Source organism: Budorcas taxicolor, chromosome 2 (genome assembly GCF_023091745.1).
Source record: "Budorcas taxicolor isolate Tak-1 chromosome 2, Takin1.1, whole genome shotgun sequence".
In the NCBI taxonomy this organism is placed as follows: domain Eukaryota; kingdom Metazoa; phylum Chordata; class Mammalia; order Artiodactyla; family Bovidae; genus Budorcas; species Budorcas taxicolor.
In genome coordinates this window covers 24,347,689-24,360,915 of record NC_068911.1, presented here as the reverse complement: position 1 = coordinate 24,360,915, position 13,227 = coordinate 24,347,689, and the positions used below count along the sequence as shown (strand labels likewise).

The window sequence follows — 13,227 nt, the reverse complement described above, 5'->3', positions numbered from 1 at the left end:
GAATCCCACGGATGCAGGAGCCTGGTGGGCTACAGTCCACAGGGTCGCAAAGAGTCGGACACGACTGAGTGACTTCATTTTCTTTTTTTTTTCATTGACTGTGGTACACCAGGCTTCCCTGTCCATCATCAACTCCCAGAGCTTGCTCAAACTCATGTCCACTGAAGTCGGTGATGAAATCCAGGTCTCCTCCTGCCTTCAATCTTTCCCAACATCAGGGTCTTTTCAAATGAGTCAGTTCTTCGAATCAGGTGTCCAAAGTATTGGGGTTTCTGCTTCAGTATCAGTCCTTCCAATGAATATTCAGGACTGTCTTCCTTTAGGATTGACTAGTTTGATCTCCTTGTAGTCCAAGGGACTCTCAAGAGTCTTCTCCAACACCACAGTTCCAAAGCATCAATTCTTCAATGCTCAGCTTTCTTTATAGTCCAACTCTCAGGATCATTCATGACTACTGGAAAAACCATAGCTTTGACTGGATGGATATTTCTTTGTCAGCAAAGTAATATCTCTGCTTTTTAATATGCTGTCTAGGTTGGTCATAGGTTTTCTTCCAAGGACCAAGCATCTTTTGATTTCATGGCTGCAGTCACCATCTGCAGTGATTTTGGAGCCTAAGAAAATAAAGTCTGTCACTGTTTCCATTGTTTCCCCTTCTATTTGCCATGAAGAGATGGGACCAGATGCCATGATATTAATTTTCTGAATGGTGAGTTTTAAGCCAGCTTTTTCACTCTCCTCTTTCACTTTCATCAAGAGTCTGTTTAGTTCCTCTTCATTTTCTGCCATAAGGGTGGTATCCTCTGTGTATCTGAGCTTACTGATATTTCTTCCAGCAATGTTGATCCCAGCTTGTGCTTCATCCAGCCCAGCATTTGACATGATGCACTCTGCATATAAGTTAAATAAGCAGGGTGACAATATACAGCCTTGATGTACTTCTTTCCCAATTTGGAAGCAGTCTGTTGTTCCATGTCCAGTTCTAACTGTTGCTTCTCGACCTGCATACAGATTTCTCAGGAGGCAGGTAAGGTGGTCTGGTATTCCGATCTCTTTAATTCCACAGTTTGTTGTGATCTACACGGTCAAAGGCTTTGGATGGATCAATAAAGCAGAAGTGGATGTTTTTCAGGAAATCCCTTGCTTTTTCTATGATCCATCGGATATTGGCAATTTGGTCTGTGGTTCCTCTGGCCTTTCTAAATCCAGCTTGAACATCTGGAAGTTCACAGTTCACGTACTGTTGAAGCCTGGCTTGGAGAATTTTGAGCATTACTTTGCTAGTGTATGAGATGAGTATAATTTTCTGGTAGTCTGAACATTCTTTGGCATTGCCCTTCTTTGGGATTGGAATGAAAACTGAGCTTTTCCAGTCCTGTGGCCACTGCTGAGTTTTCCAAATTTGCTGGCATAATGAGTGCAGCACTTTCATAGCATCATCTTTCAGGATTTGAAATAGCTCAACTGGAATTCCATCACCTCCACTAGCTTTGCTTGCAGTGATGCTTCCTAAAGCCCACTTGACTTCACATTCCAGGATGTCTGGCTCTAGGTGAGTGATCACACCATCGTGATTATCTTGGTCGTGAAGATCTTTTTTGTACAGTTCTTCTGTGTATTCTTGCCACCTCTTCTTAATATCTTCTGCTTTTGTTAGGTCCATAGTGTTTCTGTACTTTATTGTGCCCATCTTTGCATGAAATATTCCATTGGTATCTCTAATTTTCTTGAAGAGATCTCTAGTCTTTCCCATTTTATTGTTTTCCTCTATTTCTTTGCATTGATCACTGAGGAAGGATTTCTTATCTCTCCTTGCTATTCTTCGGAACTCTGCATTCAAATGGGTATATCTTTCCTTTTTCTCCTCTTATTTTCTCAGCTATTTTATGGCCTCAGACAGCCATTTTGCCTTTTTGCATTTCTTTTTCTTGGGGATGGTCTTGATCACTACCTCCTGTACAATGTCATGGACTTCTGTCCATAGTTCTTCAGGTACTCTGTCTATCAGATCTAATCCCTTGAATCTATTTGCCAATTCCACTGTATAATCGTAAGGGGTTTGATTTAGGTCATATGTGAATGGTCTAGTGGTCTTCCCTACTTCCTGCAATTTAAGTCTGAATTTTGCAGTAAGGAGTTCATGATCTGAGCCACAGTCAGCTCCCGGTCTTGTTTTTGCTGACAGTATAGAGCTTCTCCATCTTTGGCTACGAAGAATATAATCAATCTGAATTCAGTATTGACGATCCGGTGATACCCATTTGTAGAGTCTTCTCTTTTGTTGTTGAAAGAGGGTGTTTGCTATGACCAGTGCTTCCCTGATAGCTCAGTTGGTAAAGAATCCACCTGCAGTGAAAGAAATCTTGATTCGATTCCTGGGTCAGCAAGATCCAGTATTCTTGGGCTTCCCTGGTTGCTCAGCTTGTAATGAATCCACCTGCAATGTGGAAGACCTGGGTTCAATCCCTGGTTTGGGAAGGTCCCCTGGAGAAAGGAAAGGCTACCAACTCCAGTATCCTGGCTTGGAGAATTCCAAGGACTATATAGTCCATGGGCCGCAAGACTCAGACACAACTGAGCAACTTTCACTATTTAGCTTTAGGCCTGAAAGTATTGATAGTATGTCCTGAGGATACACCCCTGTCTTAGTCATGGGCAAATCAAAATGGTTAGTAACTCTAATAATAAAAGGACAGATTTTATAGGTTTCTAGTGAGGATTAATGCAATAATATTTCTAAAGAGCATAGAAAAGTGCTTGGCACATAATAAAGATCCATAAGATAGGTATTATTAGAAATATAGACCAATGGAACAAGATACAAAGCCCAGAGATAAATGCACACACCTATGGGTTCCAAATAGGAAAAGGAGTATGTCAAGGCTGTATATTGTCACCCTGCTTATTTAACTTATATGCAGAGTACATCATGAGAAACGCTGGACTGGAAGAGGCACAAGCTGGAATCAAGATTGCCAGGAGAAATATCAATAACCTCAGATATGCAGATGACACCACCCTTATGCAGAAAGTGAAGAGGAGCTAAAAAGCCTCTTGATGAAAATGAAAGAGGAGAGTGAAAAAGTTGGCTTAAAGCTCACAATTCAGAAAATGAAGATCATGGCATCCGGTCCCATCACTTCATGGGAAATAGATGGGGAAACAGTGGAAACAGTGTCACACTTTATTTTTTGGGCTCCAAAATCACTGCAGATGGTGACTGCAGCCATGAAATTAAAAGACGCTTACTCCTTGGAAGAAACGTTATGACCAACCTAGATAGTATATTCAAAAACAGAGACATTACTTTGCTGACTAAGGTCCATCTAGTCAAGGCTATGGTTTTTCCTGTGGTCATGTATGGATGTGAGAGTTGAACTGTGAAGAAGGCTGAGTGCCAAAGAATTGATGCTTTTGAAGTGTGGTGTTGGAGAAGACTCTTGAGAGTCCCTTGGACTGCAAGGAGATCCAACCAGTCCATTCTGAAGGAGATCAGCCCTGGGATTTCTTTGGAAGGAATGATGCTAAAGCTGCAGTACTTTGGCCACCTCATGAGAAGAGTTGACTCATTGGAAAAGACTGTGATGCTGGGAGGGATTGGGGGCCGGAGGAGAAGGGGACGACCGAGGATGAGATGGCTGGATGGCATCACTGACTCGACAGACGTGAGTCTGAGTGAACTCTGGGAGATGGTGATGAACAGGGAGGCCTGGCATGCTGCGATTCACGGGGTCGCAAAGAGTCGGATACGACTGAGCAACTGAACTGAACTGAACTGAACTGATGGGTACCTTATCCACAAAGGAGTCAAGAGTATACAATGGAGAAAAGACAGCCTCTTCAATAAGTGGTGCTGGGGAAACTGGATAACTATGTGTAAAATAATGAAATTAGAACACTTCCTTAACACCATGCACAAAAATAAACTAAAAATGGACTAAAGACCTACATGTAAGGGCGGAAACTATAAAAGTCATAGGGGAAAACATAGGCATAACACTCTTTGACATAAATTGCAGCATCTATTTGACCCACCTCTTAGAGTAATAGAAAGAACAAAAGTAAACAAATGGGATCTAATTAAACTTAAAAACTTTTGCACAGCAAAGGAAACTATAAACAAGATGGAAAGACAACCCTTAGAATGAGAGAAAATAACTGCAAATGAAACAACTGACAAAGGATTAATCTCTAAAATATATAAGCAGCTCATGCATTTCAATATCAGAAAAACAAATAAACTAATCAAAAATGGGCAGAAGATCTAAACAGACCTTTCTCCAAAGACACATGGCCAACAAACACATGAAAAGATGCTCAAAACTGCTCATTATTTGAGAAATGGAAATCAAAAAAACGATGAGTATCACCTCACAATGATCAAAATGGCCAGCATTGAAAAATCTACCAACAATAAATGCTAGAGAGGATGTGGAGAAAAGGGAATCCTCTGGCAGTGTCGGTAGGATCAAACGTTGATACAACCACTGTGGAGAACAGTATAGAGATTCCTTTAAAAACTAGGAATAAAACTACTACATGACCCAGTAATCCCACTACTGGGCATATAAATCATATGAAAAAGAAAATCATAATTGAAAAAGACACATGTTCCCCAAAGTTCATAGCAGCACTATTTACAATAGCTAGAACATGGAAGCACAGTAGATGCCCATCAACAGATGAATGGATAAAGAAACTGTGGTACATATATACAATAGAATATTACTCAGCCATAAAAAGGAATGAATCTGAGTCAGTGGTGGTCAGGTAGATGAAACTAGAGCCTGTTACACAGAGTGAAGTTAAGTCAGAAAGAGAAAAACAACTATTATTTATTAACACATATATACTGAATTTTGAAAAGATGGTACTGATGAACCTATTTGCAGGGCAGGAATAGGGATGTAGAAGTAAAGAACAGACTTGTGGACACAATGGGGAAGGAAAAGGTAGGACAAATTGAGAGAATAGCATTGACATATATACACTACCAGGTATAAAACAGATAGGCAGTGGGAAGCTGCTATTAATATACAACACAGAAAGCCCAGCTTGGCACTCCATGATAACATAGAGGGGTGGGAAGGAGGCTCTAGGAGGGATAGTTATAGTTATGACTTATTTGGGTTGCTGTATGGCAGAAACCAATGCAACATTGTAAAGCAATTATCCTCCAATTAAAAATAAAATAATAATAATAATAAAAAGCAAAAGATAGGTGCTATTATTGTTATTATTCACCTCTCCCTTGAATTTGTTTCCTTTGAAAAGCTTTTCTAAGAAGGGATGGTAGAGCAGCACTAGTTATATTCAGTAGAAAGACTTAATAGTTCATTGGTTAATATTAATAGGCTGCCTTAAGTTAGAGAAATATATATTAAGCATTATCTGCAATACAAGTAATCAAGTTGGCATTTCACACAGATGTTTTCTCTTGACGACAACCCCCAACATACATGGCTATCAGGGTCTCACAGGCATAGCTGTATTCATAGCTATCCCAACTGCAATGTACCACCAGTTCCCCATTCATTCAAGCCCAGTGATTTATTAGAGCAACTGTCTTTGAATGAAAACTTGTGTGGGCGAGAGGACAGTGCAACAGCATCTCTGCCTTCATTTATTTATCCACATCTTTTTTATTGTGGTAAAAAACATGTAACTTAAAATTTATTAGTTTGACCATTTTTAAGTGAATCATTCAATGGTATTAAATAATACCATATTAAATAATGTTGTGCAGCTGTCACCACTATCCATCTCCATAACTCTTTTCATCTTGGAAAACTAAAACTCTCTATATACTGAACAATAACTCAATTCCTCTTCCCACCTGACCCTCACAATCACCATTCTACTTTCTGCCTCTATGATTTTAACTACTTTAAGTACTATATATAATACATACAGTATACTATATATAAGTATACTATATATAATGCTACAGTATACTATATATAAGTATACTATATATAATACATACAGTAGTCATTTTTTGTAATCAGCTTACTACATTTAACATAATGTCCTCAAAAGTTCATCCATGTTGTAGCATGTGTCGGGATTTCCTTCCTTTGAAGGTTGAATAATGTTCCATTGCATATATGTACCACATTATGCTTGTTCATTTGTTTACTGATGAGTGCTTGGGTTGCTTCCACACTTTAACCATTGTGAATAATGTTATGATAAACACGGTAAACCAGGAACTCTTTGAAACCATTTTTTATGCTTTTGAGTAGATACCTAGAAGTAAAGTTGCTGGATTATACGGTAATTTTATTTTTAAATTTTTTTATTGGAGTATAGCTGATTTATAATGTTAACACACAACAAAGGTATACAACAGGTATACAACAAAGTAAGTCACTTGTACACGTGGTAATTTTAATTTTTTGAGAAACTGCCCTACTGTTTTCCACAGTGGCTGTACCATTTTGCATTCCCACCAATAGTGCACAAACATCTTTACGAACACTTATTACTTTGTTTTTTTTGATAGTAGCCATTCATGGGAAATAGATGGGGAAACAGTGGAAACAGTGTCACACTTTATTTTGGGGGGCTCCAAAATCACTGCAGATGGTGACTGCAGCCATGAAATTAAAAGACGCTTACTCCTTGGAAGAAACGTTATGACCAACCTAGATAGCATATTCAAAAGCAGAGACATTACTTTGCCGACTAAGGTCTGTCTAGTCAAGGCTATGTTTTTTCCAGTAGTCATGTATGGATGTGAGAGTTGGACTGTGAAGAAGGCTGAGCGCCGAAGAATTGATGCTTTTGAAGTGTGGTGTTGGAGAAGACTCTTGAGAGTCCCTTGGGCTGCAAGGAGATCCAACCAGTCCATTCTGAAGGAGATCAGCCCTGGGATTTCTTTGGAAGGAATGATGCTAAAGCTGAAACTCCAGTACTTTGGCCACCTCGTGCGAAGAGTTGACTCATTGGAAAAGACTCTGATGCTGGGAGGGATTGGGGGCATGAGAAAAAGGGGACAACTGAGGATGAGATGGCTGGATGGCATCACTGACTCGATGGACGTGAATCTGAGTGAAGTCCGGGAGTTGGTGATGGACAGGGAGACCTGGCGTGCTGCGATTCACGGGGTCGCAAAAAAGTCAGAGACGACTGAGCGACTGAACTGAACTGAACTGATCCTAATAGGTGTGAGACTGTAGTTTTGATATGCATTTGTCTCATGTGGCCACCTTCCTTTTTAACTCTTTCCCATGGGCTTTTGTTATTGTGCCCCTCCTTACTTACCTAGGAGCATCTTTAGTGATATTCTAAAATCTGAGCATGTACTCTAACTAGCTGGATGTCAGACGTTTGCAATTTCAAAGATCAAAGCTCATAATTTTCATATTTAAACATTCTAAGACCCCTTGAACAGGGAGGTATGTGATTCTCCCCAGAGACAGAATATTTTATCTGTGTTCCTATCTACTAAATAGTAGTCTGTGTAAAGTAATCAGAACTCTTAACATTTCTCTTTTCTATTAGCTGTGGCCAAATATTAGATGACTCGGTGGGAATTTACACTTTTTTATTTGCAAAAATTTAAAAATAAGTTCTTACATTTAGAATTCCTTTGCCTTTTCAGTTTCCTATTGGGGACATAAGCCCTTTTTGTTCTGGAAAGGGCCAGATAAAAATATCCTTTGCTAACAAACTATATCTCAGATTTGAAGGGTGTATATAAAAGCAGTGTGGAGTTTTCATATTTAGAGACAGCTAAAAGAGCAGAATAGGTAAGCAAGCAATCTGAGAAATGCTTGTTATATTTTTAGAAAATGAATTTAACTCTCTGGAAAGATTACACAGAGAAGTATAATGATGAAAAGCACAGGTTCTACAGTATGATTGCTAAGATTTGAATTTCACCTCAAGCATGCACTCTGGCATTGCACTCTCTGTGCCTCTGTTTCCTTATACGTAAAATGAGCATAATACTCCTAACCAGATAGGGTTGTTGTAAGGACCAAAGAAGATAGCATATGCGAAATAGAGCATTAACATTTATTATTTAGGATGTGGTAAGTGCTTAATAAATGCCAGCTACTATTAGGTACTTCAGAGAACATGAGAGGATAAGAGAGCAAGGCTTCAGCTTACCTACCACTGTCTCAGCCACAAAACAGTTCCCTTTTCCTGATAACTCACATTTGGCTTCTGAGGTAAGATTTTGTTTGTTTCACAAAGTTGGAAAACCAGTAATGAAATACTTATGAAAGAAAAAGACAATAAGATATATCACAAATGATAAAAGCAGGTTGCAAAACACTATTTTTCTGTCTATATCATCTCAAAGGATATTACTAGAATGTGATTATTGCTGGATGACAGAATTAAGGAAAAATTTTATTCTTTCACATTTTGCTAACCTGTATTTTACAATATAATTTACAATAAGAATTTAAATAACTGTATTTCTCTTAGGAACTTAAAGTTTTTAATTTTAATTTTGCTTAATTTTTTAAACTTAAAATTTTTCTGAAGTCTGCATTCTTAAATAGCAACCCCCCCCCCAAAAAAAAACTGCAGTGCAAATATTTCAGATGTGGCGTTAAATAAAAATTTCCTTAAATAAATTACTCTGTTTCATCCTAGATTTTAGATGTAAATGGCAATGTTCTACCACCTGGAAAAGAAGGAGATATTGGCATTCGAGTTCGACCTAACCGACCACTTGGCCTTTTTACCCATTATATAGTAAGAGACATTACTAAATAGCATCTCATTTCCTAATTATTTCTCAGAATTGCCTGGTAATTATCCCTATTTGCCACAAAATACAACTAGGATAGGTATTTGGCCTTTTCTTGAGAGATTCGTTGTCCTGAACAGTAATCGCTTGGACAGGGAACTGAAGAAACACCCACATGCTTATTAAAGAAGGGCACGCTGGTCCCCACAGGCTAGATCACTGCTCCAAGCCCATGAAGGTAAAAGGGAGGGGGCCCTAGAAAGAAGACTGCCCTCTTAACATCATTAATCCACTCCACTGTAAATCAGCACGCAATAATTTTCCTGAAATCTGATTAGTGGTCTCTCTTCATGGAAAGAGTGAGAGAAACAAGGAATGAGGCAGTGAACTGAAGTAAATATCTTTTATTAGAGGCCTCCCAAGCTCCTGTTTGCAAACATACTTTCATTTCTAATTACAGTATACAAATTAGAGAAAAGTTTACACCAATATAATCAAAGGCCCAGGTTCTGTCAGTAATACATAATGTAACAATACTTCCTTTTGCTTCCTGCCAAATTTACAGAATCAATTTTCTATTTTTGTGTAAGCCAAACAAAATACATAACAAACACACAATAAAACCCTGTTCTTTGACTCATTAGGTATTGGTACTTTAACTCTGTGTATTGACTTCTCTTTTTTCCTATGAGTGTTGAGATATTACCAATTATCAAAAGACTTATTTAGCCTACTCCTCTGACTTCCTGCAATATTTATTTTGTGACCAATCTAAAAAAATTCCCAGCATGCCTAGTCTTTGTAGTTATAGTTTACCTATCTTATATTGGGCTGGCTCAATGCTAGACTTCCATCTCTATTTCTCATGTTAGCTCCTCTTCATTCTAAGAATTCTCAAAAACACTAAAATTTTTTTTCTCCTTAAATATTTAAAAATCCAACTGGATCAAAGAATAACATTCAAAATAAAATTATCATTTGTTTTACAGGATAATCCTACAAAAACAGCTTCCACTCTACGAGGCAATTTCTATATCACTGGGGACAGAGGCTATATGGATGAGGATGGATATTTCTGGTTTGTTTCAAGAGCAGATGATATCATATTATCTTCTGGGTAATTTTCATCTGTGGATATGTCTGTGTTGACTGCTTGTTAGTAGTTTGGAGTGAACTTTTTGCTCACCTTTATAAATTCCTGCCTTATGTTTTATTTCCCAGTTACCGAATTGGTCCGTTTGAGGTAGAAAGTGCCCTGATTGAACATCCTGCAGTTGCAGAGTCAGCTGTTGTCAGCAGTCCAGATCCCATCAGAGGAGAGGTAACTGATTTGCCTCTACCTTAGTTTATTGGCAGTCTAACACATACTTTTAAACAGTAGTTCATTGAAACAGAATTACCTAAATGATTCATTCACTAATTATGTAATTTAAAGACTCATTATTAAATATGCTAGTCAGATAGAAATACGCTAATTAGAATGAACTGCTACAGAATGAGACTGAAAATATACACTCTATAAAGAATTTGAATCATCTCCATGGAGTATTGGGGCAAGACAGTGTGAATGGCAACAACCCAGGTTCACACCAGAAACGACCCCATGGGCTGTAGCCTATCAGGCTCCTCCGTCCATGGGATTTTCCAGGCAAGAATACTGGAGTGGGTTTGCTATTTCCTTCTCCAGGAAATCTTCCCCACCCACGGACTGAACCTGGGTCTCTTGTATTGTAGACAGATACTTTACCGTCTGAGCCACCAGGGAAGTCAGAAGCTAATTAGATAGGTTCAAGTTGTTACCCAGATCTGGAAACTAGTGTAGCTGAGGATAGGCTGGCATCAGATATCAGGACTAGGAACAAGGTCAGAAATAGGAACTAAGTAACTAGAAGCAAGCTGGGTCGGTCAGTAAGTAGAGGCTTCAGGAAATAATAAATAAGACAGAAGTCCTAAAATCTCACTTCTGTTGGGGTTGATCACCTGGTAGTCTGGGTTTAAAGATTCCATGCCACTCTTCAGGTCCTTTTTGCCAGGCATGGTCAATAATATTCCACATTCCAGTAATTTAAGTAGGGAAAAGATTCAGTAATTATTGAAGTTTGTCCCTTTGTTCTGAATGCCATCAGTAGGTGGAATGAGTCTCTCCCTTAACATCAGTCATCATTTCCTCCTCTGTAAAAGGATTCTGTGAGGGGAATTACACTCCATATTTTATAATAAATCTATAAGGGAAAAGAATCTGAAAAAAACTCTATCTTATCTATATCTGAATCACTTTGCTGTACACCTGAAACTAACAACAGTTAATCAACCACACTTCAACAAAAAAAATTATAAAAAGAGAGAAGGATATAAAGTTGTAATGTACAGCAAGGTTCCATTTTTAAGTATAAATGTCTTAGGAAAAATAGGAATAATTCACACCACTTTGCTGGTTTTCTCTGGAGAATAAAATTTAAAATGATTTTTAATTTATTTTTTAAAAAGTTTGTGAGGATTAAATAAGTCAACATAGGTAAAGGGCTTATAACAATACTCAGAACATATTAAGTCATTAAAAATATTAGGTATTAGTTGTAATAGTAGAAATATAAGACTTTTTTAACCTAAAATCTGTAAGTGGGCTTCAAAGTTTCCCTGAAATTCTGTGCAAAAGAAATTACTACAACTGATACCTCATATTTTTAATGACTTAGTATATATGTTCCAGGTATTGTTATAAGCCCTATACCTATGTTAATTTACTTAATCCTCATAAACTCCTTTCATAGAGAAGGAAACTGAGGCACAGATGTGTCCTAACTTGCCTGAGATTATAGGCAAAGTGTGACTCAAATCCAGGTTGTGTACTTCAGAGTTCATACTTTTAACCATGTTAGATTTTTCTTTATTAATTTATCATTTTCTGTAATGGTTTATAAAGAATTCTATAAAGATAAAGTTCGATTTTATCCAAGGTGCATGAGTCACCAATATACAAACCAGTAATTACAAACACTAGTTCTTAAAATAACTTGCCTTTGCACAATTCACTTATAGCAAGGATGAAATTTTTTAATTCATAAAAATGTTGATAAGCAATAGAACAAGCATAAATACAAATAAATTTTATGAAATGTCAAACAATGAATACAAGAAAATTATATACATGCATAGACACACATACACAATTGCCTTGCATCAACAGAAGTGTCTATGGAATAGAGTGGACAGTCTCAGCGAACTGTTTCTTTTAACAAGGATATGGCAAACTCAGTCAGAAGACTGTTTATTAAGACCATACTGAGGGTGGTGACCTATAAGCTAGACTAGATCAGGATGGGTTGTTTTATAAAAGACTGTGCTTAGTGCACTACCAAGTTTCCAAAAGAAAATTTTTTCAAGGGGATAACAGATGAGGCAAGAAGTCAAGAGCAGAGATGATCAGAAACAGGTCAGAAAGTAGTTTAAGATGTAGTGAGATGAGGGAGTTCAACTACAGATCAAAATCAAAGTAGGGGTTCCAAAAGCTAGGTTGTATTAAGATCCCCTGGAGTAGGAAATGGCAACCTGCTCCAGTACTCTAGTCTGGAAAATTCCATGGACAGAGGAGCCTGGCAGGCTACAGTCCATGGGGTCAGAGTTGGAGACGACTGAGCAACTGAGCACACACACACACAATAGATATAAAATCTAGGTATGGGAGTCAACTGGATGACTTAAGAACGTAAAGCTGAGATCAGACCCTAATAAACATTTTGGCTCACCATATGAGGTATTTATTTAGATTCTCAAGTTAAGAGAAAGATACATTGAAACATAAAAATATACAACTCATCATTCAAATATTTATTTCAGGTAGTAAAGGCTTTCATTGTTCTGAATCCTGATTACAAGTCACATGATCAAGAACAACTGAAAAAGGAGATTCAGGAGCATGTAAAAAGAAATACAGCACCTTACAAATATCCCAGAAAGGTAGGTACTCTAATTAAGAACAATATTTGCTTAGTATTCTGGAAATTTTCAGCTGTTTATTTTTTCCATTTTAATGAACATTCTCTTGAAATGTGCTATACCAAACATTTCAAACTGAACTAATGACATGGATAAGAAACAGAATCTGAGATTAAAATGAAACTCTTAACCTAATTTGTAGGGTCATTTGGCTTACTGGACTTATAGTAAATACTAAAAAATATCAAATATCAAAAAAATATCCTCAAAAATATCCCTTTTTCCTTTTTTGGCTGTTACCAAAAAAACCCCCTAATTGGTGTCCTGATTCTTTCACTTAGAGTTGATAACATAATTGACTTTGTCTAAAGATGAAAACTTCTGGCCTAATTTTCTTCCCTTGGATATCTACAGGTAGAATTTATTCAAGAGCTGCCAAAGACTATTAGTGGGAAGATAAAACGAAATGAACTGAGGAAGAAAGAATGGGAAACAATTTAAGCCTATTCCATTAATTATGATGGTCTCTATAAAATAAGACTCTATAAAATCAAAGATTATGAAAAGGTGGTAAAAAATGT

At 37.5% G+C, this 13,227-nt stretch overlaps 1 protein-coding gene across 1 annotated transcript in view; it reads left to right on the top strand.

Annotated features, from left to right (window-relative positions):
• ACSM3 (acyl-CoA synthetase medium chain family member 3) overlaps window positions 1-13,147 on the top strand; it is a 52,503-nt gene extending 39,356 nt beyond the window's left edge. Inside the window, exons 9-13 of the mRNA XM_052660623.1 lie at window positions 8,614-8,715; window positions 9,700-9,827; window positions 9,932-10,031; window positions 12,548-12,667; window positions 13,061-13,147. Of these exons, the coding sequence (XP_052516583.1) occupies window positions 8,614-8,715; window positions 9,700-9,827; window positions 9,932-10,031; window positions 12,548-12,667; window positions 13,061-13,147 (537 nt within the window). The remainder of the gene's footprint in view (window positions 1-8,613; window positions 8,716-9,699; window positions 9,828-9,931; window positions 10,032-12,547; window positions 12,668-13,060) is intronic.
• Window positions 13,148-13,227: the final 80 nt, after the last annotated feature.